This window comes from Marmota marmota, unplaced genomic scaffold (genome assembly GCF_001458135.2).
Source record: "Marmota marmota marmota unplaced genomic scaffold, marMar, whole genome shotgun sequence".
NCBI lineage: Eukaryota > Metazoa > Chordata > Mammalia > Rodentia > Sciuridae > Marmota > Marmota marmota.
The window spans coordinates 57,288,917-57,314,636 of NW_025999900.1; the positions used below are offsets into that span (position 1 = coordinate 57,288,917).

Consider the following 25,720-nt stretch of genomic DNA (forward strand, 5'->3'; position numbering starts at 1 on the left):
GGCTGGCCGGCGTCTGCAGTCTCTGCTCTCTGTGTGCGCATGGGAACTCAGGTCCTTATTCGGAGGCAGTGGCAGGGGCTGTGATGAGCACCCAGATTATGGGCCAGAGCCACCTTCACAGCCATCGAAGGTTCTGTGGTCCACACTTGTGCTTTGATTTAATACGTCGTGGCCCTCTCCGTGCAAAGTATGTTAAGAAAGGAAAACACTGTGCCAAGCTTTGAATCATTTTGATCCAAAGGAGTAAAACCTGTATGGATGACACTGTAGCGAATCCTGCCCACTTTTCTGAAGAATCCTATGCTCTGTGTGCTGCAGGGCCTGTTAACCAACGAGTTTGGGGATTTGGGTTTGTAGCATTTTTTTATGGCCTCTGTCGGTAGGAACATCGTAGGTCTTGATGAGCTGGTGAATAGTGGTTACCCTGCCCCATGGTTAGAAGCCGCTGGGGATGTTCTTTCCCTGTACCGGGGTTAGCCAGCATGGAGACCAGAGTCTGGGCTCGGGAGGAGGGAATCTGGAGTTTTAATCTCACCTTGGCCACTAACTCAATCTCCCTGGGCCTCAGTTTCTCTGTCTGGGCTGTTGGACAGGCGGAGTCCAGCTCTGAAGATTCAGGGGTACACACTGGCAGGACACACCTGCTGCTGAAGCCGTGATTTCCAGGATCCATGTGGCATGGCAGGGGGAGAATAGAACCCCAGGTGCCCAGTTCAAAATTGTTTATTAAGACCCGCTGGGCTCATTTCTTCTTCTGTCATTTTAATTCCAGAATGTCACAGAGAGGTTTGCAAAGCTCAAATCATTCAGTGGCAGCAGTGCCTATGACACGGAGGGAGGGGACACGGGGGGTCCTTGTTTGCAGAGGCTGGGTATTCAGGGCACGGGGAAGGAGGGCTTTCTCCAAGGCTGTTCCTGGACTTTCTGTCCTGGCCAAAGCCACTGAGATGAGCTACCAAGGGCCCAGAAGTTCGCACACCCCTGGTGTCCCCTGCCTCTTGTGAACCAGCCTGTCTGGTCACCGCCTCCTTCACCCCACAGGGCTGCACCCGAGGCTGACCATTTCTAGTAAAAGTAGCCACAATTTACTGGGCGCCTGCTCCGTGCCAGGAAGATGCTGGACATTTTCCCTGCGTTAGAGCTTTGACCCTCCCACCGACCATCGCCGGGGCACTGGATGGCTCCGGGGTGTCTGTCGGGTGAAGTCATTCACCAACCACACGACTAGAGAGGGGCCAGCAGATTCCAGTGCAGTCTCAGTCATGAAGGAGCCTGCGGGGGAACTGGGGGTCGACCCAGCCCAGCCCCTCCTTCCTACGTCTTTATTCTTTCATTACCCTGGTCCTTCCTTGCGTGGCCTGCTGTGGTCTCTGCCAGCTGGCTGCCCGTCAGGCCCTGTGCACACTCCTTGAGTGTGACCCTGGGGACTCTGTCCTGGAAACCCGTCAGCTGGGTGTACATAGGACCAGGGACCAGGGCAGGCAGGCGCGTGACATCGTGTCACCTGCTCGTGTCTGCCTTGCCTCCCGCCCACCAGCGGCAGAGACTGATCAGCTCGGCCAACAGTGTGGGCAGCAAGCCGCTTCAGAACGGGACACACGAGAACATCGAGAACGGGAATGTCCCCGTGGAAAACCCCGAGGACCCTCGGCAGGACCAGGAGCAGCAGCCGCCACCCCAGCCGCCACCCCTGGAGCCAGAGCCGGTGGAGACTGCCTTCCTGTCCCCCTTCTCCATGCCTGGTACGTTTGGGTGGGTGCCGGGTGCTCCAGCCAGGCCTCCGTGGGCTCCATCGGGACCGAGCCCTGGTCTCCAGCACAGAGGCCTGGATCCCCGAGGGAGGTGGAGGGCTGGTGCCGAGGGGCCACCTCGGGTCACCAGGGTGCTTAGGACATCCTCAAGGGATATGTCATCTGTATTGTGGCACACTGGTGTCCTGGCTGCCATTCCAGGCTGCCTGAGGGCCTTTGCACTGCAGTTTGCTGGGATGAACTACCCCCAGTTACCCGCGGGCTCATCCCTCGCCACCTTCAGGGCTCTGCTTACACACATCCTATCGCTGTGGCCTTCCCAGACCACCTTGTTTAAGGTACTTTATATTTTTCTTGTGTGTCTCCCTGACTAAAAGGGTAGCTTCCAGGGCCAGGTACCTTTGTCTGTTTTGCTCACGGCTGTACCGAGCTTCACACAGTGGGTGCTTAGTGGCTCTCTGTGGAATGGGTGAACTCAGGAGCTCGTGCAAGAGGACCCCAGGCCCACCCCTTGCCTTCGCTTTACCCCAGCCTTCTGTGAGGGGGAACGGGGCCTGAGCTCTGGGGGCCTGTTTTTGGGGTTCTGTCTTGGTGTCTGCCATCCTCTGAGGCAGCAGAATTCCAGAACTTTCAAAGCCAGAACTTGATGTTTTTTTCCTGAAAAGAATTCTGATTCAGGAGGGGCTCTGGGGGCACGGGGGCTGCCCTGCCCCATCTTTGGGGAAATGCTCCTGTCTCCACGTAGTCGGCCCGAGCCGGTCAGGCTGTCACTCTGCCCCCGGCTGCGGCTTGAAGATACGGGCTCCGCTGGGTCCCGGGATTTCCCTGGAGTTCCTGGACTGGAGGCTCAGGACCTGCCCCTCGTAGCCACCGGCAGGCTGTTCCCAAAGCCTAGGGCCAGCTCGGAACTGGTGCATTTCAGGGATTGGAGCAGGGCCTGGGATCCTCATTTTCAATGCTTTTCCAGGTGATTCCTGGGACCAGCTGAGTTAGGAACTGCTGTCCCCGGTCAGCACCTCCCAGCCTTTCCCAGAGGAGTCTGGCACTGGGGTTTAGCCTCCCAAGGCCCCCCTGTGCTGGCCAGGCAAGGGGACTGGCGTCTAAGCCCACCCCTGTGCATCCTGGCACGTCAACACACCTGTCCGGGAGCCCTGCTTACCCGCCTGGTCTGGTGGGAGCAAGGCCACACTGGACTTGGGTGGCTGTTGGCCCTGGGGCCATCTGGACACTGAGCCCTACATGAGGTGGTGGTCTCCAGATCCTGGGTCCCCTATGGAGTCACCAGGTGAGGGAGTATTTCCACATGGCAGGGTCCTGGGTGGGGGGGCAACATGTCCACCCCGAGGACTGACTCAAGGGTCACTAAAGCAGGACGGGCCTGAGTTCCTGACAGGTGCAGACGTGTCCTTGTGTGCCACCCTGGCAGCCCTGGCAGTCCTGCGGGCAGCAGGTCCCTCGCTGAGTACATGGGGCTGACTGAAGGCACTCAACCCTCAGCACCCAAAGGAGCTTGTGTCCCTTGGGGCCTGGACACCAGTGCCAAGGACAGCTGTTGTCACAGCCATAGAGATGCAGCGTCACTCCAGGAAACTGGCAGACTACAGGGCTGGGCCAGGGCCGGCTGCTCTCGGGCGGTCTGCACACCTGTCCTGCACTCCGTGAGGTGGGACTTGGTGTCCCCATTTCACAGAGGTGGGGTTGAGAGGCCACAGCCACCACCCACCACCGGCCACTTGATCTGAATCTGGCCCCAGTACAGCCCCCATCGGGGTCTACAGGAAAGCCAGGGCCAGGCCTGTTCCTGGGCCAGATCCTGCTCTGTAAAGCGGGGCAGACATGTGGAAGGACAGCTGGTCTCCAACTCCTTCAAGCCTCCAGCTACTGGGATGGCGGGGAGGCCCCGGGACCAGCCACCTCTCCCACCTCCTGTCCTGGGACCTGGGCTCCTCTGGACACAGCCGTGGAGTCTCAGATGAGCTGCTTCCCAGGGTGGAGGGTGAGCTGACCCCGGAGGGCTGGAACCCATGGCTGGGGCCTCCTGTCCCCGGGTTCTCTGCCCTCTGGGGAGTGTATCCCTTCCTGCTGGACTTGACCCACCTTCTTCCTCAAACCAGAGGATCCAGAAGTTCCCCTGGGCCTGGCTCTTCAGTGAGCCGAGTGCAGGGAACTCCCTGGCCATGCCCGACTCTCTGCCCTCGGAACAGGCCTGGCTTCCTGGGTCCCAGGGACAGCTCCCCCTGTCCCCACGGATGGGATTCCAGGTGTGTCCTTGGAGACCGCAGGTCATATCTTCCTCCTGTCCCTCTCCGTGTGCTGAGCAGGGGGCAGGGGCAGAGTTGCTGCCTGAGCTGGCTGAGACTGGTTCAGGTGCCCATGGCAACCAGGGGACGGGGACCCCAGCACAGGCAGGGAAGCACAGGAAGCCAGAGCCAGCTAGCGAGACCCCAGGCCAGGGAAATCCCACGTGTCCAGTGGCAGGACTTCTCATGCCCATCTTAGCTCATGGCTTATCCACTGCACAGTGGCCGGGGACATGGAGCATCCTCAGGGTGGGTAGGACTGAGTCTCCCAGGTTGGGTCCTCAGAAGGCATCACAGGACCAGGGAAGGAAAACCAGGGCCGGGCCGTGGGAAGTCCTCGGGGCCAGCTGGGAACCCGTGCAGCATCGAGGGATCGAGGGATGGGCCATGGCCAGACCCATGTCAGCTCTCCTGTGCTGCCAGGGACCGGCGGGGACAGACTCAGGCCCCAGGTCCTGGATTTGAATTCTGATTCTGCCTCTCACCCCTGAGTGACCCTGGGCCAGCGGCGTCACCTCCCTGAACCTCTGTCCCTCATCCACAAGTCGGCTGATGCCCCCAGGGTCTGGGTTGACCTGGACAGTGGATGTGAAGATGTAGCCGCGGTCGCTGCACACCGCTGCGTGCACAGTAGGTGCTCAGTAGATTCCCTCCCCCCGCCACCCTCCTCAGCTCTGGATGGCTCTTGAGCGCCGTGCTGGCCGGGAGGAGGGGGTCTTGGGTCCTTCTGAGCCCAGGAAGCTGGCACTGCAGAAATGGCCCTCAATGATCCCCCGCTCGCTCTCAGCTGGAAAAACCAGGGAGCCTGCTGATGCCGCGGCTCCTGGTGGCTCCACTCGGGCTCCTCATGGCCCGGGCCCCAGAGTTCTTATGGTGGGATCCTGGACCAGTCCTGCCCTGGTCGTGGGAGCCACCACAGATTGAGCACCTCCTGACCCTGTAGGTCAAGGCCAGGATTCCAAAGAGGCATCCTGTCAATCACCGAGCACGACTGCGGGCTCAGGGCAGGAACCAGCCAGCTCCCACGGTGGCCGAGCATCTCTACGTGTCCACGAGGTGGCTGTGCTGAGACAGTATTCACTTGGGGTCACATTCATCCCTTTGAAGTGCCCAATCCAGTGGCTCCTAGTGTATTCACCAAGTCACGCCACCACCTCCACAATCAATTTTAGGACATTTTTATCATCCCCCAGAGAAACCCCGTAACCATGAGCAGTTACTGTCCTTGCCCCCAGGCCCTGCAGCTACTAATCGACTTCCTGTCTCCCTGGACTTACCTCTTCTGAACATTCCATATAAACGAATCACGTGATATGTGGCATTTTGTGAATGACAACTTTCACTTGGCCTGTTCCAGGTGTCCCCATGTTGGAGCACCTGTTTACTTCTGTCCCTCTATAGCTGCGTAATACTCCCTTACACTGGGTAGGCCACGCCTGGTGCATTCTCCAGTGGGTGGACATGTGGCTGGTTTCCACTCTTTGGCTTTGAGCAGCTTTTAAAAGAGCTAATAGGGCATCGTGGAGAAGGGGCTCAGGATCTTTTTTCTATTTGTTCTGATACATGACAGTAGAATGCATTTTGATACATCATACGTAAATGGAGTATCACTTCTCATTCTTCTGGTTGTACGTGATGTGGAGTCCCGCCAGTCATGTCATCATAGATACACACAGGGTGTTAATGTCCAATTCATTCTACTTTTCTTCCTACCCCCCTTCCCCCTCCCCTCCTTTCACTCCTCTCTACCTAATCCAAAGCCCCTCTATTCTTTCCCAGCGCCACCCTTATTGTGAGTCCAACCAGGGAAGCCCCTTCAGGCTGCTTTAAGCCAGAGCCCCCATCGCGGTGGAACCACACAGGGGCTCAGAATGGGGGACGAGACACTCGCCTTCCCCGAGCCGTGCAGGCTGCTTCCCTCTCGTCAGCTGGCAAAGATGGCCTCCGTCCCACTGGGTCAGTCCGGGACACAGAAGGCGCCTTGGAGGGAGGATCACATCCAGCCGCCAACCACAGGAAGCTCAGGGCCAGGACCTGAGGCTCAGGGGATTTCTTCTCTCGTGTGATAAGCAGCCCGGCCTGGACGCTCTCACAGCTCAGCTGCGCAGCCTTGTCCCCGGGCCATCTTCAGCAGTGGCTTTGTCTTCGGGGTCTGCCGGGTCCTGAAGCTCCAGCGTGTCTCTGTGCCAGGCAGGGGCGACCAGAGGCAAGGGGCGGGCGGCGAGGCCCAGGCCAGGGGCGGCCCATCTTACAGGGGTGCTTCCTGCAGGCTCCGAAGAGTAGACTCACCGTCCACCCAGAACTGTCCGTCCCCATCTTGAGCTTCACGGAGACCTAGGGAATTAAGGATTTCAGATAGGGACCCACTGTCCCAAGCAAAATAGCGCTCTGATCCTCAGGGGCCCTGGGTAGGAGAGGTGCTGGTTCCCAGCAAAATCCCCCGATGGGCTTGCGGAGTCCTGTGCCAGCCCAGGACCTGGGCAAACCCCGCGATGGCAGGCCAGGGTGTCCTCTGTGCACTGTTGGCTCCCTCTACCTACAGCAGTGTTCAGGGTGGAGAAGGAACACGCTCCGTGAGCGTGGGGTCGTGATCAGCCAGGCCACGGCAGGCTCAGTCCTGCCTAGGCCACAGCAGGTGGGATGGAGGAGTAGTTCCCCGAAAGGAAATTAGCAGGCACTTGAGGCGAAGGGCCACCGTGTTGCTGGCCAGACAAGAACAGTGACTGCCCTCTGCGACCTGGAATCGCTCAAGTCCTGGAGAGACCAACTCACGTTAGCAAAACTTCCAGGACCTGATGGAAAGACCCGGAAGCGTTTTCTGAAGTGAGCAGCATGTCGTACGTACGTGACCACTTTCCTTATTTTCTGTAGGCCTCAGGCTTTGCCGTCTCTCTGGGAGACACTGCCCCTTCCAGGTCTGGCTGGTTCTTAGAGCAGATGGCGACTTCCAGGCGCCTGCCCTCCGTAGGCAAACCCACCATCCATACCTGGCGGTTGGACTGCAGGGATCACCTTCCTCCGTCCTAATCATCCCAGGGAAATGTACCCACTGGGGGCCAGCCCCGCAGAAACCACTCAGCCCTCGGCCTCCCGGCTTACCCCGTGTTGCCGTGGAAACCACCCTCAAAGCCAGAGCCAACGCTCTCCCCCTCCACCTTCCTCCTGGCCTGCGCCGGGGCTTCCCCTTGTAGCCCTGCCTGGTGCCCTGCCTCTGCCGCTAGAGACCTGGACACGCCTTCCATGACAGCCACGCCTGTCTGTGTGTCCTGCCTGAGCAAGACGAATTCTAGGACAGAGGTGGGTTTGGCGAGATAATGTGCGTCTCAGCATAACTTTGGAAATCGAGGGTCTGGAAGCAGACGCTTTAGAATCCCGGCAGGACTGATGAACCTGTGTGTGAGCAAGCCCCCAGCCTCCGGTCAAGCCAGGAGACCAAACTCGGGGGCAGGACGTTGCGTGAGAGTGAAGCCGGAATTAAACAACGGGATGTTTTCAGCCAGGGTGGTGGGTGGGAGCCCCTCCCCGCTGTCTCTGTCTTCCTAACGCTTTGGCTTGGGACCCTTTGGTTATAAGTGATAGAAGCTGTGTTGGCTCAAGCAGGAAAGGGGACCTGGGGAGAGTATCTCCTGGAGCTGGGGGAAGGTGGGTGTCAGGAGGAGCTGGAACCAGGAAACATCCCGGTCCCTGTCCCTCGTTCATCCCTTGACCCTCAGACCCACTTCTCCTCCCCTCCTGATTTCACCATCCAAGACACACACTGACGCGGGTCCCAGACGGGTTGACTCAGTTTGACTATAACACCCCCATCCCCCGTGCTGCCCAAAACCGTGGCTGAAAATAACCCTCCTAAGGGAGTGGGGCAAGTGCTGCCAGAGGTGTCCAGGGAATCCGAGCTCCCGGGCCCAGGTGGCCTGAGTTGGCACCAGCCAGGCCGGAGGCCCTGCTTCCAGGAGATCCGGGGCCATCAGTTCGGCCAGGTGTGATCAGGTTCTCTAATTTTTCCATCTCACTAGTGTTTCCTGGCGATGTTCTGGTCTCTTGGCACAAGTGGAAGGAGCATCTGACTTCATCCTCATAGTTTGTAGAAATTCTTTGCCAGGAATTGGGCTTTCAAACGGTGACTCTCTCCTCCACGATGGTCATGTTTTCAATTTGCTTCTATTTCTGACCATCTTTTTCCTGATCTTGTCCTCACTTTCTGGGGGGCCCTGAGGGCCTCCCCTGCAGTTGATGAGTCCTGAGTTCTGCTGGGGCTCGACCAGGGGCTGTGCTCTCCAGGGCTGGAGGAGAATCCCACAGCTCCCCGACTGTGAAGGGCTGACCGCCGAGCCTCAAAACTGTACAAAAACTGTGCTCATCAGCTTCCATCACGGTGACGAGATACCTGAGAAAATCAACTTAAAGCTCTCTCCCAGTGAAGGCCCAAGCCTTCGGCACACGAGCCTTTGGGGAACATTCTAGATCCGAACTATAACAAACTCAGAGAGCCACGGGCTGAAATGGATCCATGCTGACAGACTGCCTCAGTAGAAAGGGGGGGGGGGCTTGCCGTTTACTCAGATTGACAGATAGCATCTTGTCCCCGAGCCCCAGTGTATTATCATCTCCCTATCTTAAGGTAAGAAAATGAGGCTCGGGAACTGCTTGCCCAGGGTCCACAGTGGAGGAATGACTGAATTTTGACAGAGGCAGACACCAGAATTTTGCCATTAGCTGTCCTGCCCTTGGCCTCTGACCACTGGACTTCAACTTTAGAGCAATTAGTAACGAAGCAGCCAATAAAGTGCCAAATTACCCAGAGCAGACTCTTGGAAAGCAGGAGGGTGTATCACCTCCTGATGGTGTGGCCAGGCTGGCGCGGTGGCCCCGGGAGCTGTTACCGGCTGTGTGTAAGGAGGGGCGGGGTTGGCGGTTAGGTACGAGGCACTAGGTCAACTTGGGTAGAGTTTCAATCATTCATATTTTTAAGATCCAAAACTTTACCAAAGAGAGAGCTCACCATGGGCTGGCGGGTTAACGGCTTCCAGAGGAAGCCTTCCATGGGGATCTGCCAAGTGAACGGAAGCGGGGGCCTAGCATCGTGGAAGCCTTCCACACCTTGACCATGACCATGACCACAGCAATAAACCTCTCTCTCATGTGATATCTATAAAAAGAAAACAAATGTCACAGAATAGTAATTAGCCTTCACTGCCTAGGACCGCTCTAATCTTTTCCATTTCTTTTTAAGAAAATGCTGGTTGCCATCCACTAATTGATTTCCCAGTCCCCAAGGGATCCCATCCAACCTTGCTTACCCTGTGTTCCCATGGAAACCACCCCCCAGGCCAAAGCCAACACACACTACAAGGGATCCATTGAGCCGGGTGTGGGGGCACACGCCTGTAATCCCAGAGGCTCTGGAGGCTGAGGCAGGAGGATCTTGAGTTCAAGGCCGGCCTCAGCAACTTAGTGAGGCCCTAAGTAACTCAGCAAGACCCTGATCCACTTCAGTGTCTGTGAAATGAGAAACTTACCTGTGTCACTTGTGCCCGTCTGCAGAGGCTCCTGGCCGTTGAGGTGTCTGGGGTCACAGTTCCCCAAGGCGAACTCTGCCCCTGTGTACAGAGTTTAGGTCGATTCTAGAAATGCCTAAGGCCTCAGTGCGGCCCAGATGAGCTGCAATGTGGGCTGGCAAGAGCCTGAGAAGTCACAAGCCAGTCCCGCAGGAGACCTGCTTGTGTGGGATCAGAAGGTGCGGAAAGCGTCTGCAGAGGAAGCTCCAGGCAGGCAATGTGTTTCAGATGCCGCATCTGGAAGGCACCCGCAGCCCAACTCCCGGACGTCAAGCTAACCGTGTTCCCTGAGGTCACTATCACAAGCTGGCTGGAGGTTTTTCTTAATAATGTATTTTTAATTATTTAGGAAGATTAAAAGCACAGGTGTTCAGAGCTGAAGCAACTACTGCTGCCTGCTTTGCAGTTTTTAAAACTGAGATCTAATTCATATACCATAAAGTTCACCCTTAAACATTCAAGGATTTTCTTGCTATTTTCACAAAGTTGTGTAACAATCACTAATACATAATTCCAGGACATTTTCATTATCCCAAAGAGAAATTCCACACCCACAAGCAATGGCCCCACTCCTTCCTCCTCCCTTTCCCTGGCAACCACTAAACTACACTCTGTCTCCACAGAGTTGCCTGTTGTGGACATTCCTAATAGCCACCTTTTGTGTCTAGCTTTTTCCCCTGTAATAATGATTTCAAGGTTCACACAGCCTGGGCCAGTACTTCATTCCTCTTCATGGGCAAGTAATATTCTTTTGTGTTTGCATACCATATTTTGTTTATCCATTCATCACTTGCATTATTTGGGCTGTTTCTTTTTTGGCTGTAATGAATAATTCTGCCATGACTATTTGCATACAAGCTTTCATATCAACATTTTTTTTTCGTTCCCCTTGGGTATATAGGAATAGAATTGCTGTATTATATAGCAGTTCTCTGGTTAACTCTCTGGTTAACTCTTTGAGTTTTCTAAGAAGACATTTGACACTCCCACCAGCGATGTGTGAGTGTTCTTATTTTTCCCACAACCAGTAATATTTGTTATTTGTCTTTTTATTTTTGTGTGCACCAGAGATTGGACCAGGGGCACTTACTTCAGCCCTTTTTGTTTTGTTTTGTTTGGAGACAGGGTCTCTCTAAGTTGCTTAGGACCTCACCAAGTTGCTGAGGCTGGCTTCAAACTCATGATCCTCCTGCCTCGGCCTCTGGAGTGGCTGAGGTTGCAGGTGTGCACCACCGCCCCCAGCTGTTATTTATCTTTTTTACTGTAGTTATGCTTGTGAGTGTGAAACTGTTTTGAATTGCATTTTCCTAGTGGCTAAAGATTGTGAGCATTTTTTAATAGGTTTATTTGGCCATTCATGTACCTTTTTTGAAGAACTGTCTATTCAAATCCCTTTGCCTATTTTTTTAAAATTAGGGTATTATATTGTTTTGTTTGGGCAATTGATGAACTGTGAGGGTTCTTTATATATTTTGGACTCTAGGTCCTTATCAGATAATATGATTTTCGAGTTAGGGGGAGTTCCCCTCAGTTTTTCATTAGTGTCCTATAAATCACTAAGTTCTTTAATTTTGATAAAATCTGATGTATTTTTTCTTTCATTGCTTATGATTTGGGTGTCATTTAAGAAGCCATTGACTAATCTTATAGCATAAAGAGCTGTGTTATTTCTTCCTTTCCAATCTGAAATCCCATGTTTTCTTCTATTGTTTTATAGTTGTAGTCCTTATATTTACATCTTCAATCTTTTAAAAAAAAAACCTTGATATGGTGTGAGGTAGGGAACCAGTTCCATCATTTGCACATGGATATCCAGTTTGCAGCATTTGTTGAAGACTGTTCTTTCCCTATTGAAATGTGTCTTTGTTGTTATTTTTTGAGGTATCAGTGACAATAGAGTGCATTTTGACACATCCTGCATACTTGGAGTACAACTTCCCATTCTGGTGATTGAACATGGGCATGTATTCCTATGTGAACATAGGAAAGTCATGCCTGATTCATTCCACGGTTTTTCCTATTTCCATCCCCCCCCTTCATTCCCCTCTGTCTAGTCCAATAACCTTCTGTTCTTCCTCCCCCCACTTAACCTGAGTCGGCATCCGCCTGTCAGAACGCTCCATCTTTGGTTCGGGGGTTGGCTTATTCCATTCAGCCTGGTCATCTCCAGCTCCATCCATTTAGCAGCAGATGCCATCATTTATGCAAGTGTCTTGACACCCTTGTCGCGTGTCAGCTGACCTTGAACGTAGGGCTTATTTGTGGGCTTTAAATTCTAGTCCCCTTCCCTCGTGCCAGCAGCTCCTCTTATTTGTAGAGCTCTGTAGTCAGTGTTAGGCTCAGAGTGTCTAAAGTCTCCAGTTTTGTCCTTTTCAAGTTTGTTTTGGCTCTTCTGGGTCCTTTGAGTTTCCATGTGGATTTTCAGCTCAGTTTGAGAATTTCTGTAGAAAAACCCCTTGGGATTCTAACGGGGATTGCATCGACTCTGTGAGCCCTTTGGGGAATACTGGTTTCTTAATAATATTACAATTGTTATTATATTACAATATTACAATTGTCCATGGGCTGGGGTTGTGGCTCAGTGGTAGAGCACTTGCCTAGCACGTGTGAGGCCCTGGGTTCGTTCGATTCTCAGCACCACATTAAATAAATAAATAAATAAAATAAGGGCATTGTGTCCATCTGCAACTAAAAAAAATATTTTTTAAAAGATTACATTGTCCAGTCCACAAACAGGACATCACCCATTTATTTAGGTCTTCTTAATTTCTTTCAATGATGTTTGGTAGTTTTCAACTTATAAATCTTGTACTTTTGTTACACAAATATAGGTAGTAATTTTTTTTTTGATGATGCTATACATGGAATGGTTTCCTTAATTTCATGTCTGGATTATTCGTTGTTAGTGTATAGAAGTAAATTGAATTTTGTATATTGATCTCATATCTTTCAACGTGGCTGAGCTTGTTGATTCTGTGTGTGATTGTGCATTCCTTACAGTTTTCCATATACAAATCCGGTCATCTATGCAGAAGGACAGTGTTATTTCTTCCTTTCCAATCTGAAGGACCTTTACTTCTTTTTCTTGCCCGATTTCCTTGGCTAAAACCTCTAGGACTAGACTGAATAGAAGGGGTAAGAGCAGAGCTTTTTTGTTCAACCCAAAGGATTTTTTAATTAAAAATTGTCCTTGTGATTTCTTCCTCCATCACAGTTATTTAGGAGTGTGCTATTTAGCTTCCACACATCTGTGAATCTTCCCGTTTCCCAGTTACTGATCACCGACACCATTCCACTGTGGAACATACTCCCTGATGTCAGTCCCAATGCATTGACTCTTGTCTCGCAGCCTGACACCTGGGCTGGCCTGGAGAAGGTTCTGGAGACCGTTCTAATGCGTATATCAATGCTCTCCATCAGATTGGGGGTTCTCCATCACGAGTTCTCATTCTTCCTCTCCTTTCCCCCTCCCCCCACCTCCCAGGACGCCCGTTTATCTGCTTGGTGTTCACAGGTCGCTGAGGCCTGGTCATTTTCCTTCTTTCTTTTTTTCTTTCTGATCCTCAGGTTGGATTATCTTCAAGGTTGTTGACTTTTTAATTTCTGCCTGCTCAAATCCGCTGGGGAACCCCTCTAGTGGATCTTTCATCTCAGTTACTGTACTTCCTGATTCCAGAATTGCTGTGTTTTTTAAGTCACTTTGATCTCTTTATTCATATTTTCCAGTGAAATTCTCGTACTTTCTAGTATCATTCTCACGCTTTTCTTTAGTTGTTGTAGACATAAAAAACCCCTATGTATATATTTTTAGATTAGCCAACTAAGTTTTTGTCTTATGAACCCAACCTCTGGACTTCCTTGTGAAGGTCATATTGGCTCTTCTTTTCCTGTGTCTGGGCAATATTATTTTGCATATCTCATAATTTTTTGTCATTGTTATAGAAACACCATATTGTCATATATTTAAAATAACAAAATGTGGAAACTCTAGAAATCACATTCTTCCCGCTTTCCAGGGTGTGACATTGTTGTTGCTACTGTTATCATTGTCATTTGTTTGTTTAGTGATTCTTATGAACTAATTCTGTAAAATGTGAATTCTTGGCTGGGCAAGGCCACCCGGTCTGTGCTGGGTCACTCTAGAGGCTCATAACCAGGCAGACGCTTCCCTAGATACTGAACTCAGCAGCCCCCATCTTTGCTGAGGGGCTCGGTGTCGTTTGGGGTCGCCTTCAACTTTTAGAACGAAGTTTCAGACTCTGCATTTGCCTTTGCTTTTTGCTGTCACAGAGCCTCAGGGTCAGGCAGAGGTGAGAACTTAAGACGACCTCAACTCTCCTGACCCTGGGAACCACCTGGCAGCGCTGCGCATGCGCTGGGTCCTTGAGATCTGCAGGAACATGTGGGAGCTTTGTCAAGCCCCTGTCAATAGCTCATTCCCTATTGTTTTTCCTAACTGTGATCTGCCACTTGGGCACATGATTTGATGATTGCTTCTGACTGTTTTCAACAAAACCCCAAGGAAAAGGCTCTTTACACCAGGTTCAGATATGTAGACGGTCTTAAAAGTGGGGACTTCCAGGAAGCACCAGAGAGGTCCATAACAGTAATTCTGGGGGTGCGGGGGGGGGGGCTTCCCAAGTGCTCTGCAGAGGTTTCCTAGGAGGGTAGATACAGGCTCTTGGAGGCCCTTTCACAGGTTTGGAAACTCAGTCACAACCTGCCCCCTCTGGTGGCCCTAAGTGGGACTGCAGGCTGCTGGTTGGCAGGTGAGAGGGACTGGAAATGGGGAAAGTGAGAACCCCGCAGCTCACTGCTCTTCCGGGGACCTCGCTGATGTCTTAAATAGACATCCTGGATTGCCACAAGCCTTTGACTGATTTCTGGAGTTCTGAAAAAAAATATTGTCACCATTTTTGCCATTGTCCCCACTGCTTTTACAGAGAATTTCCAAAGGTCCTTCCTGCACTGCCATCCACACACCCATACTGGGTGTCTCATTAAGGACACTACTTGCACTCGGTGACTTACTGAGGCCACCTTTCCTTGGCTGAATTGTGTGTGAATTCCTTGGCAGGGTCCAGTGTTGGGGACCGCCAGCCCAGGCACACACCTTAGGCTAGTCTGTACCTGCCATAGGCTGACTGTGTGACCTTGGTCGAAGAAGCTGGAGATGCGAGTACTGACTGTGTGCTGGGCTCTGTGCCGAGGTCTCAGACTGCGTCACGTCGTTCTTGCAACAACCAAGAGATTTTGTTCCTACTTAACAGATGAAGAAATGAATAGTATACAAAATGGCCAGCGCTGTGTCGATGATCACCACATTGTTGTATTTGCATGAGTGTTATCCTCGGGGAAGGAAGTGACACTGATGGGGTCACTCAAGGTCATTTGAATTCCAGCCATGGGATTCCGGAGCTCAACCACATCCACATCCCAGCTCCCTGGCCAGGTTCCTCCCTGGCCTGGGTCTCACCTCCCGAGTCCTAATAAATGAAGGATTTGAATAGACTACAGTTAGCCAGTCTGCACATGCTTACTGCTTTGTCCTGCTGCTTCCAGAGTGACGTTATGGAAGTCTAGGGTTCGGGGAAGTGATGTTCTTTGGTTTGGCTCGCAGCTGTGTAACCCCGTGTCTCTCTCCCCCTTCCCTCCTTGCTTTCCCCACCCCCTGCAGAAGCACGAGGGGACAAGGCCAAGTGGGTGTTCACCTGGCCCCTCATCTTCCTCCTGTGTGTCACCATCCCCAACTGCAGCCAGCCCCGCTGGGAGAAGCTGTTCATGGTCACCTTCATCACCGCCACGCTGTGGATCGCCGTCTTCTCCTATTTCATGGTGTGGCTGGTGAGTGGTGGGAGCGGCGGGTGGACTGGACAGCCAGCCCCTCTCCAGCAGAGGAGAAAGGCTGGGCTCAAGGCCACCATAGGCACTGCTGTGCCACCTCAGGGCCAGTGGCTTATTGCTCAGTGGACAAGGGTTTAAACACAGTGCGGGTGCTGTGCTGGGTGCCAGGGGCTTGGCCGTAGCTTGTGCTCACCTCTGAGGCGGGCGGGCGGGAGGGACAGGGACTTCACACAGGTGAACGGCAGGATGGACGGAGGATTCTGACGGTGGGGGGGAGGGCGGCTGATCACAGGCCGCCTGACTTCTGGGTTCCCCAGGGGAACGCAAAGGAAAGGGGCCGGGGCCGTGGGAGATGATGGTGGACGCAGGTGGCTCTCCCCAGGACCCCCCAGTGCTCCTCTCCCTTCGCCTATGCCCAGCACTGCTGCAAGCACCCCATGTGAACTCCCTCATGACAACCCCATGGGACAAGTACTGTATTGTCCCCGTTTTACAGATGAGGAAACTGAGGCATAGAGAGAGTGAGGGTCTCGCCCAAGGTTACACCATCAGTGAGTGCTAGAGGTGGGATTAGAACCCCAATATCGGCCTCCTGGTCTGTGGCCTCCACCCACACCATGAGCTGCCTCTCACTTTATGCCTGGAGTTCCCGTGCCTGTGGATGGAGGTTTTGCAGCTTCTCGAAAGCTCCTCGGGCCACACTCGACGGCTCCCTGTACAAACCCCTCGCTGGCTGGGCCAGGCTACGCAAGAACCCAAGGTGCTCCTGGTGCTGCGTGTCCCAGCCAGAGGGCCCCTGTCCTCCTCCTCGGCCAGAGTGGAAGCCCAGGAGCAAGGAGAACGGTTTCCATGTGGCTGCCTTCCCACGGGTGGGTGGTGAAGCTCATCTGTCGCCCACTCAGGCTTTGGTGGCCCCCTTGGGTCACTGCATTCTCCCCAGACACCTGGGTGGAGGCAAGCGAGGCTTGACTTGAGAGGCAGCAGGGCCAGGTGGCTTTCCCTGTGGTCACAGGGCCACCTCCCTCAACTCCAGAGGAACCACACAGCTCAGTGTGAACAAAAGTGGAGGGGGGAGGGCAGGAGTCACAGGAGAACAGATGCCAATGCCAGTCCTGCCTCTTGGGAGCCACTGGCCTGAGCAAGTGACTCAGCTCCCTGGGCCAAGGTGGCCCCCTCTGTGAAGTGAGTGACCCATGCTGTCTTGTAAGGCTGTTGGAGCCTGTTTTAGCAGCTGCTGTGACCAAGAACCCTGACAAGAACAATCTTAGAGAAGGAAAAGATTATTTGGGATCTCGGATCCATGGAAGGCCAGCTCCGCTGCTCTGGGCCCAGGGTGAGGCAGCGCATCGTGGGGGAGGGCTGTGGGGGAGGAGGAAAGCAGCTCAGGACATGGCCCCCAGGAAGCAGGGAGAGAGCTCCCCTCACCAGCAAGGAAATATAAACCCCAGGGACCCACTTCCTCCATCCACCCTCTACCGCCTAGGTACCACCCAGTTAGTCCCCATCAGTGGATTAACGCACGGATTGGTTTAAGGCTCTCAAAACCCAATCATTTCACCTCTAAGCCTTGTTTCGTTGTCTCACCTGCGAGCTTCGGGGAACACCTCATAGAGCCTAACGCCTCAGGCACACAGGCAACCCTGGTTCTGCTCCCAGCCAACCCCATCACACCCTCCTTGCCCTCCCCAAGCAGTGCGCGAGCCCAGGCAGGAGTCCGATAGGATTCTGAGCAGCTTTTGGGAGCTGTCGTGCAGGGCAGGAGGAAGGGGGCTTTCCTGTGTTGGAAAGAACTGGAAAGAGCTACTCTGCAAAACCCCCAGGACGAGGTGACAGAGAGCACAAACACTGTGCCTTGAATTTGCACATCTTAATTTTTCTGAAGCAAAACTACCCACCAGGCCATCTTTATATTTAAACACAGCACTCAGTGGGTTTTCTTACAACGTGTATTCCCCAAACAACATCCCAGGTAAACAGGGTTTTGTGGCATTTGGAAGATCAAATTAATGAAGGTATGGAATCTTCCTTCTCTAGTCACAGAAAACAGCGGCCTGGGTCGCTCCGCTCTGGTCAGCTGCAGGGCCGGACTCCCGACCCGCACATCCTTCACCTACGAATCCCACTGCCGTTTCTTAAACCGGAGACATGGTGGCTTGGCCCAGGGTCAGGGGCCACCTTGCTGGGGCCCTCTTACCTGTGGTTTTGAACTTCAGATGGCCTGGTTGGGGGGTCTGACAGTGCCAGCAAGGTTTGCTGGGAGCAGTGCCCTTGCTGTCACTGTGCCCTGGTTAGGGTGCCAGGGTGAAGTCCCCTACCTGCCTTTTCCCTCTCTCGCCCCCAAAGCTTCAGGGAAAATAATTCTTGAATGTGAGCATCCACAGGGAGGGACCTTAGAAGTGGATCACCCTTTTCCCCAGCACAGTTGGGGACACTGAGGACCAAGGTCACACAGGTAGTCAGGACAGAGTTGGGACCTACCCTGGGGCTCTGGATATGGCTTTCCTTCCCTTTCTGAAGCCTAAGCGTCAGGAGGCTCAGAGGCCGCAGGGTTGGAGCCAGGCTGAAGCAGGGCTCGCGTGGCATCCCTGATCCTAAACATGCTGGGTGCTGTGGCACCCCGCAAAGGCTGCCTGCATTCTAGCCCCCCGTCACTCTGTAGTTAAGGAGGGAGGAAGCCCTAGTAATCCCAGGGTAACCCCGTTTCTGTGCTCATGGTGTCCAGAGTCACCAATTATAAACCTGTTGGCCCCTCCTGGTCTGGCCTGTGCAGAGCCCCTTCAAGCCCGTGTAGATGAAGCACTGACGGCTCCTTCTTCCTTTTTGCCCCCCACTCTCTCCCTCTGTGCCCGGCTGAGAACAATCTCATCAGCACAGGGTGATCTGAGAAAATGACGCCTCACTCGAGAGCAGGGAGGGACTTCAAGTAGCGCTGAACAGACCCTCTTAGTGGGTCTGCTGTCCTCAGACCCCTCAGTAAAACTTTCTCCCAACAGGGACATCTTTTAAGACCAGACACTGGCTGCCGGCCAGGGCCGAGCTTTGCACTTAGAAAGCATGCCCGGTCCGGGGCTCTCTGAGCCCCAGGAAGCCTGATCCCCAGTCTCCTTGCCCCCAAAGATAGCAAAACAAATGATTGAAGCAGAAGGGGAGATGCCACCGTGGACATCTGCCACGAGCCAGGTGCTGTCACCTTGCATTTTCTCATTTGTCCTTGTCAACAAGCCCATTTGACAGGTGAGGGGCTGAGGCTCAGAGGAGCAAGTTGGCTCACCCAGGGTCACACAGCCGCTCGTGGGATTGGAACGGGTAGCTGACATGTGAAGAGCTCTCGGGTGCCACTGTCTGGATCTCTAGATGGAGAGGCAGAGCAGAGCTGAGGGCTTGGTGAGCCGGGTGGTCCAGATGCTTCCAGGGCTTTCCATCTGACAGCTGCTCTGACCCCACCATCCCTCCAGGGTCTGACATTCATTAGTAGAGTGTGTGACTGTGCACCAAGAGCTTTAAGAGCCTGTCTATCCTTTGATCCAGAGTTTTACCTCTTGGAAGTTATCCTAAGGTGGCAAAAAGCCAAAGATGTATGCACAGGACAGCGTGATGGAAAGGCTGGAGCACCAGCTGTAGGGGCAGAAACTTGGCTCAGAATCCTTGCTCCATTGATAACCAGCTGTGTGTCCATGGCACTGTGGCTTAACCTCTCTGACCCTCAGTTGGCATAACAATCATGCTTCCCTCATCTGTGGGTGGTAAATGATAGATTACATGAGATTGTGGAAAACACCTCGTACTGTACCTGGTACACAGTAAGTGCTCAATAAATACTGTCATAGGCAGTGATGTTATCAGAGCAAAAAAGAAAACAGCTAAATATCCAGTAGGGAGGAATTGGCTAGCATTTTATAGCCATAAATGAAATGTAAGTGTCAGCTAAAATGTGTTGTAGATGACGATTCCAACGGAAAGGTGTCCCCAGGGTCATTATGTGAAACAGTTACAAAAGAGATGTTGGTGGTGTACTTGGACTTCATTTTTCCTAACATATACACACACCAAAAACAAGGTCTGGAACCTTCTGAAACGTTGTGCCCAGACCAGCAGCCACACCAACCCCCGGGCCTTTAGGAAGGCAAGTCCTCAGGCTTCCCCCAGAACTCTGGGGTGGGGCCTGGCAGTCTGCATTGGCACCAGCCCTGCAGGGTTTTCCTGAATGCTCAAGTTTGAGGCCCACGGCTGTCCTAACAGCTGAGCAGTGGCTGTCTGGGGTCTTAAGAAATGGGAGGTCATTGTATTTTATCTTGTAAATGTTTTGAGACGTAGTACTTGTTCAATCAGGGAAAAAAGCACACTCAAGAGATACTTTTAAAACTGAACCATATTCCAGATTTTCCCCTCCATGACAGCAACCTCATGTTCAAGCTAAAAGCGCACAGGGTGGGGACGGTTCCGGGGGTGTCAGGCGGGCTCACTCCTGCCTCTCCTGCAGGTGACCATCATCGGATACACCCTGGGGATCCCCGACGTCATCATGGGCATCACCTTCCTGGCCGCAGGCACCAGTGTCCCCGACTGCATGGCCAGCTTGATCGTGGCCAGACAAGGTATGGGTTGAGTCTGGTCCCGGCAGCCATCAGCAGTGCCTTGCGGCCCCCTCGTCTTCCTGCCCAAGTGTAGTTGGCCAGGTGTGGCTCTGAGGGTGGCAGCTGTCCAGTCCTAGTACAAGGGAGATGGTCACATCCGGAAGCATCACATATTAGATGCCATCCATGGGGAGAGCAGGTCCCATGATGAGCTTCTGGAGGTGTTTAGAAGCATTCACTCTAGTGGTTGTCATAAAAAGAATCTAAGCCAGGCCCAGTAGCACACGCCCGTGATCCCTGCAGCTTGGGAGGCTGAGGCAGGAGAATTGTGAGTTCAAAGCCAGCCTCAGCAAAAGTGAGATGCTAAGCAACTCAGTGAGACCCTCTCTCTAAATAAAATACAAAATAGGGTTGGGGATGTGGCTCAGTGGTTGAGTACCCCTGAGTTCAATCCCCAGTACCCTCCCCAAAAGAAGAATCTATCTTGTGACCTCCAGCCTCCAAAGTGAGACTCCACACAGCCAGCAAGCTGACAGGAGCCGTGTCCCAGGGCCAGGAAGGGAAAATGAGCATCCTCTTCATCTTCTGGCTTTAGAAGACAGAGTGTTTTGCCCCAGTGGTCTCCTTGTGAGCCTGCTGAGCGGCCACGTGGCGCAGGAGAAGGGCTGCTGTGCGGGCTCTGAGGGCAGAACCTAAGAGCCGTCCAAAGTCCCGCCTTTCTCTACGGCTCCTTTTCTGCCAGTGAGCGGGCCTCTCAGAGTAGACTTCCAGGTTGATCCGGTGGACTCAGTGGGAGGTCAAGACGGCAAGAGACCTCAGTTTAAGTGACTGGCCCTCGGGTTCAGGCTGTGGGGGGGCGGGGTCATGATGTGAGAAACTTCAGGGTTTGAGTGGGGGTCCCAGGGAAGTCACTGCAGGTCTCCTTTTAGAACAAGGGACAGATGGTCTCCTTGGCCCACCTGTGGTGGTCTGAGGAAGGACACCATCACAGAGTGGCTATGATGAACTGAAGGCGTACAGAAAAGCAGGGAGCCTGAGACCCAGACTGGGGTGCATCATTGTCATAAGGGTGACAGAATTGCTGTGATTGACAGAATCCCACCGGCATGGTAAGATTAGGTAGCTTCTCAACAGCGAAGGGCGTAAGAAACCGTGTTCAGAGTCTGCTGCGCCACGCAGAAGACCAGCAGCATGCTTTGAAGGGGAGTTCTGCACCCTGAGCTCCCTGCAGGCTCCCAGCTCAAGTGTGGTCCACTGACATCGACCTGGAAGCCTGGGAGAAATGGGCCTCTGGGCCCTGCCCCAGTCCCACCAAACCGGATCTGCGTGTTAACAAAACCTCCCTCCACCCCCGGGTGATTTGGTGCTCATCAAGGTTGAGTCACGGCCCTAAGAGTCCTCGAGGAGTCACACCAGATGCCACAGATGCTGCGTAGTGTGAGGACTCCAGCAACCCTGAGGAGCACCTGTCTCCTCTCCAAACTCCCGCACCTTTTCTCCTCCCTCCCTGTCTGGCGAGCCCCGTGTCCTCACCAGGCACCAGCCGCTGGTCCAGAACAGTCCTGTGTGTTCCTGAGTTTTGCCAGACTAGGATCCTGGGAGGCCAGGTTCCCAGAGCTGCGGCCTCTCACAGGACTAAGCCGCCAAGACACTGAGGTCACTCGGAACAGCGCCTGGCAGGAAGGAGCAGGAGCGTCCGCCCAGCCCTGCAGACCTTGGGGGGCCTCGTGTGCAGGAGTCAGCAGATGACAGCAGCCAGGATGGGAGGGGGTGGGCCCTCGCCCAGATGTTGGTCAGAGCTGCCGGGCTGCCCAGCCACCAAGCAGTGTCATGGCATAGGTACCGTGAGCCAGGCTTGCTCATCCTGCAGACCTTTGTGTGTGTCAAATTAGGGCTGAATGGGAAGTTAGAACGGACTTCAGCCAGCATGAGTCTTATTTATAAATTTGCTCTCTGCACTTTAATCCCCCTCAAGAGATTGAGCCCCTCAGCTGGTGTAGCTGGTATGAGACTGGACAGTGGGCATGGCCCCCAGTCTCTGAGATGCTTCTGTTCTGTTTGGAGAAAGTTTACCCTTTAGGAACGACCAAGGCATGAGATCTGATGCCCTGTGATCCTGGCCAAGGCCAGGGTACCTTTGCCTGGGCCACAAGCAGGACCCTGATGGTTTGTTATAAAGGGTGCCGGACCAGGCGTCCTGACAACTGGCCACTCACACCGTGCCCTTCATCATCGGCCCCATGAGAATGATCTTGTTCCCAACTCCCCAGCACAACTGGAGCATTAAGTGAGGCAGAGCTCATGGTGGGTCCTCAGAGAATGTCAGCTGAAGGTCAGAGTTCAAGGTCAAGGTGTGGGCAAGGTTGATTCTGAGGCAGGGAGAATCCCGCCCAAGCCCCTGTCCTGACCTCCTGGGCTGTCTTCCTCCTCAGTACCTTTCTCCCTGTGTGCTGTCTGTGTCCAAGGTCCTCCCAGTCACATTGGATTAGGGCTCACCCTAATGACCTCATCTTAACCTCTCACCTTGTCAGAGGCCCTGCCTCCAGTAAGGTACCACCCTGGAGAACTGGGGGTTACGACATCAACAAGTGAGTCTGAGGGCCACGATTCAACCCGTAACAGGGTCTTTTAAATTTTTTGAAGGGAGGAGATCTTAAACCTCACAAGAAAGGTCTTAGGAAAGTAGGGTCCATGAGGAGGGGATTCCTTTCTAAGGAATAGCACTGAGAGGACAGTTGTGAGAAAGAACACAGGTTTCCAGAGACCTGCTCTTGATGACAGAAATGTGTTGGTGGTCCCCAGGCCTTGGCGACATGGCGGTGTCCAACACCATAGGAAGCAATGTGTTCGACATCCTGGTGGGGCTCGGCATCCCATGGGGCCTGCAGACCATGGTCATTAGTTATGGATCCACGGTAAGTCCCCCCAGTGCCCAAGGAAACAGGTGGGTGCACTTAGCCCAGGGTTTAGGAGATGTGCCTGCCTCCATCCTTGGCACCTTGGCACCCACCTTCTTTTTTCTTCACGTATGTTCTATTGGTGCGCTTTAATTGTATGTAGGAATGGGATTTGTTGTTCCATACTCATACTTGCATGCAAAATAGCAACATGATCAGGCTCATATCCCTCCCCAGCCCTCTCCCCTCCCTCCCTTCTTCCCACCCCCTGGTTCCTTTCCTCTACTGATCTCTCCCTGATTTGCGGGAGATCCCCACCACCCCCAACTTTCTTTTCCTTTTTCCTCTCCAGCTTCCACATAGGAGAGAAAACATTCCATCTTTAACCTTCTGAGTTTGACTTATTTTATTTAACATAATGGACTCCAGTTCCATCGATTTTCCTACAAATGGGCATATTTCTTTTTCTTTATGGCTGAGTAAGAGTCCATTTTCTTTATCCATTCACCTGTGGATGGACCCCTAGGCTGGTCCCTAGTTGGCTATTATGAATCATGCTGCTGTGAACGTGGATGTGCGTGTATCACTGTAGTAAGATGATTCTAATTCTTTAGGATAAATACTGAGGCGTGGTACAGCTGGGTCATATGGTGGTTCCATGCCTAGTCTTTTGAGGAAACTCCATACTGATTTCCATAGTGGTTGTCCTAATAGGATTTTACGTCCCAACAACAGTGTTAAAGTGTTCCATTTTCTCCATATCCTCCCCAGCATTTATTATTGTTTGTGTTCTTGCTGACTGCCGCCTGACTGGTGTGAGATGAGATCTCAGTGTAGTCTTGATTTGCATTTCCCTAATTGCTAATGATGTTGGATATTTTTTCATATATTTGTTGGCCATTTGTATTTCTTCTTTTGAGAAGTGCCTGTTTAATTCATTTGCCCATTTAGTAATTGAGTGGTTTGACTTTTTGGTGTAAATCGTTTTGAGTTCTTCACATATTCTAGATATTGATCCTCTGTCAGAAGAGTAGCTAGCAAAGACTTTCGCCCCCTCTGTAGGTTCTCCCTTCACATTCCTGTTTCCTTTCCTGTGCAGAAGCTCTTTAATCTGATGCTGTCCCATTAATCAACTTATTTCCTGAGCTTCAGGGATCCTATTGAGAAAATTGTTGCCCGTGCCCATGTGCTGGAGCGTTGACCCTACTTTTCTTCTAGGAGCTGCATAATTGCTGATCTAATTCCTAGGCCTTTGATCCATTTTGAGTTGACTTTTGTGCAGGGTGAGAGACAGGGTCTAGTTTCATTCTTCTACATGTGGATAACCAGTTTTCCCAGCCTCATTTGTTGAAAAGGCTGTCTTTTCTCCAGGGTGTGTTTTTGGCACCGTTGTCAAGGATCAGACGACTGTAGATCTGTGGGTTTGCCCTGTGTATTCTCTTCTGTACCATTGGTTGTGTGTCTGTTTCTGGGCCAGGGCCATGCAGCTTTTGTTGCTATGGCTCTGTAGAATAATTTGAAGTCAGGTATTGTGATGCCTCCAGGGTTGCTTTTTGGGCTTAGAATTGCTTTGGCTATTCTGGGTCTTTTATTCTTCCAAATGAATTTTAGGACCATTTTTTCTTATTTTGTGAAGATTGCCATTGGTATTTTGTGGGGAGCATTGAATCTGTATATTGCGTTTGGTGGTAATGATGTTTAACAACATTAATCCTGCCTATCCAGGAACATGGGAGGCCTCTCTATCTTCTGAGGTCTTCCCCAATTCCCTTCTTCAGTGTTCTATAGTTTTCATTGTTGAGGCTTTTCACCTCCATGGTTAGATTTATTCTTTCTTTTTTTTTTTTTTTTTTGAGGCTATTGTGGATGGAATTGATTTCCTGATTTCTTTCTTGGAAGCTTCATTGTTGATACATAGGAAAGCTACTGATTTTTGTATGTTGGTTATTGACCCACTACTTTGCCAAATTGCTTATTAGCTCAAGCCGTCTTTTAGTAGAGTTTTTTTGGATCTTCTAGGTATAGGATCCCATCATCTGCAAACAGTGATTATTTGACTTCTTCCTTTCCTATTTTTATCCCTCTTATTTCCCTCTCTTGCCTAATTGTTCTGGCTAGACTCTCCAGCACTATGTTACCCAGGAGGGTGGGAGTGGACGTCCTTGTCTTGTCCCGGGTTTTAAAGGAGATGTTTTCAGTTCTTCCCATTTACTACGAGGTTGGCTTTGGGTTTTTCACGTATGGCCTTTATGATGTTGAGGTGGGTTCCTTCCATTCCTCGTGTCTTTAAGTGTTTTTATCATGAATGGGGCACACACTTCTTTGACAGAACAGACTGGGGTGGGGGGGGTCTCAGTAAGGGAGCCCATGTTTGCCGAGGGCTATTCATGCTTCCACCTCTTATCTCAGCCCGTCCCCCTCCCAGGCCCCTTCCTCAGAGAGCAGAGTCCAGGTTGAACCCACATTGTCCAGACCCCTGGCCATGCGCTTACCCGAGGACCCTGTGTTCTCCTGAGCAGGGAGTGAATAAGCCTGAGCGCGCTGGGCATTCACAGTGGATTGGTCACGCAGCCAAGAGGCTCAGGGCCCCTGTGTTTGCTTTTCCAGGTCAAGATCAACAGCCGGGGTCTGGTCTATTCTGTGGTGCTGCTGCTGGGCTCCGTCGCGCTCACCGTGAGTGTTTATAATTCTAAAAGAGAAGCCTCACGCAGGCCTCATTTCATCTGCTTCTGCCTCGTCACTTGCAAGACTCCAAACACCTCCTTGTCCCCTGCCTCTGGCATAAGACAAAGTGGAACA

At 52.5% G+C, this 25,720-nt stretch overlaps 1 protein-coding gene across 3 annotated transcripts in view; it reads left to right on the forward strand.

The window, feature by feature from the left end:
• Slc24a4 (solute carrier family 24 member 4) overlaps positions 1–25,720 on the forward strand; it is a 127,057-nt gene that overhangs the window by 94,197 nt on the left and 7,140 nt on the right. For all 3 annotated transcript variants that reach the window (XM_015494886.2, XM_015494896.2, XM_048799220.1), the window contains 5 exons: positions 1,538–1,742; positions 15,284–15,450; positions 19,931–20,045; positions 22,827–22,939; positions 25,529–25,594. In XM_015494886.2, coding sequence (XP_015350372.1) covers positions 1,538–1,742; positions 15,284–15,450; positions 19,931–20,045; positions 22,827–22,939; positions 25,529–25,594 — 666 coding nt within the window. The remainder of the gene's footprint in view (positions 1–1,537; positions 1,743–15,283; positions 15,451–19,930; positions 20,046–22,826; positions 22,940–25,528; positions 25,595–25,720) is intronic.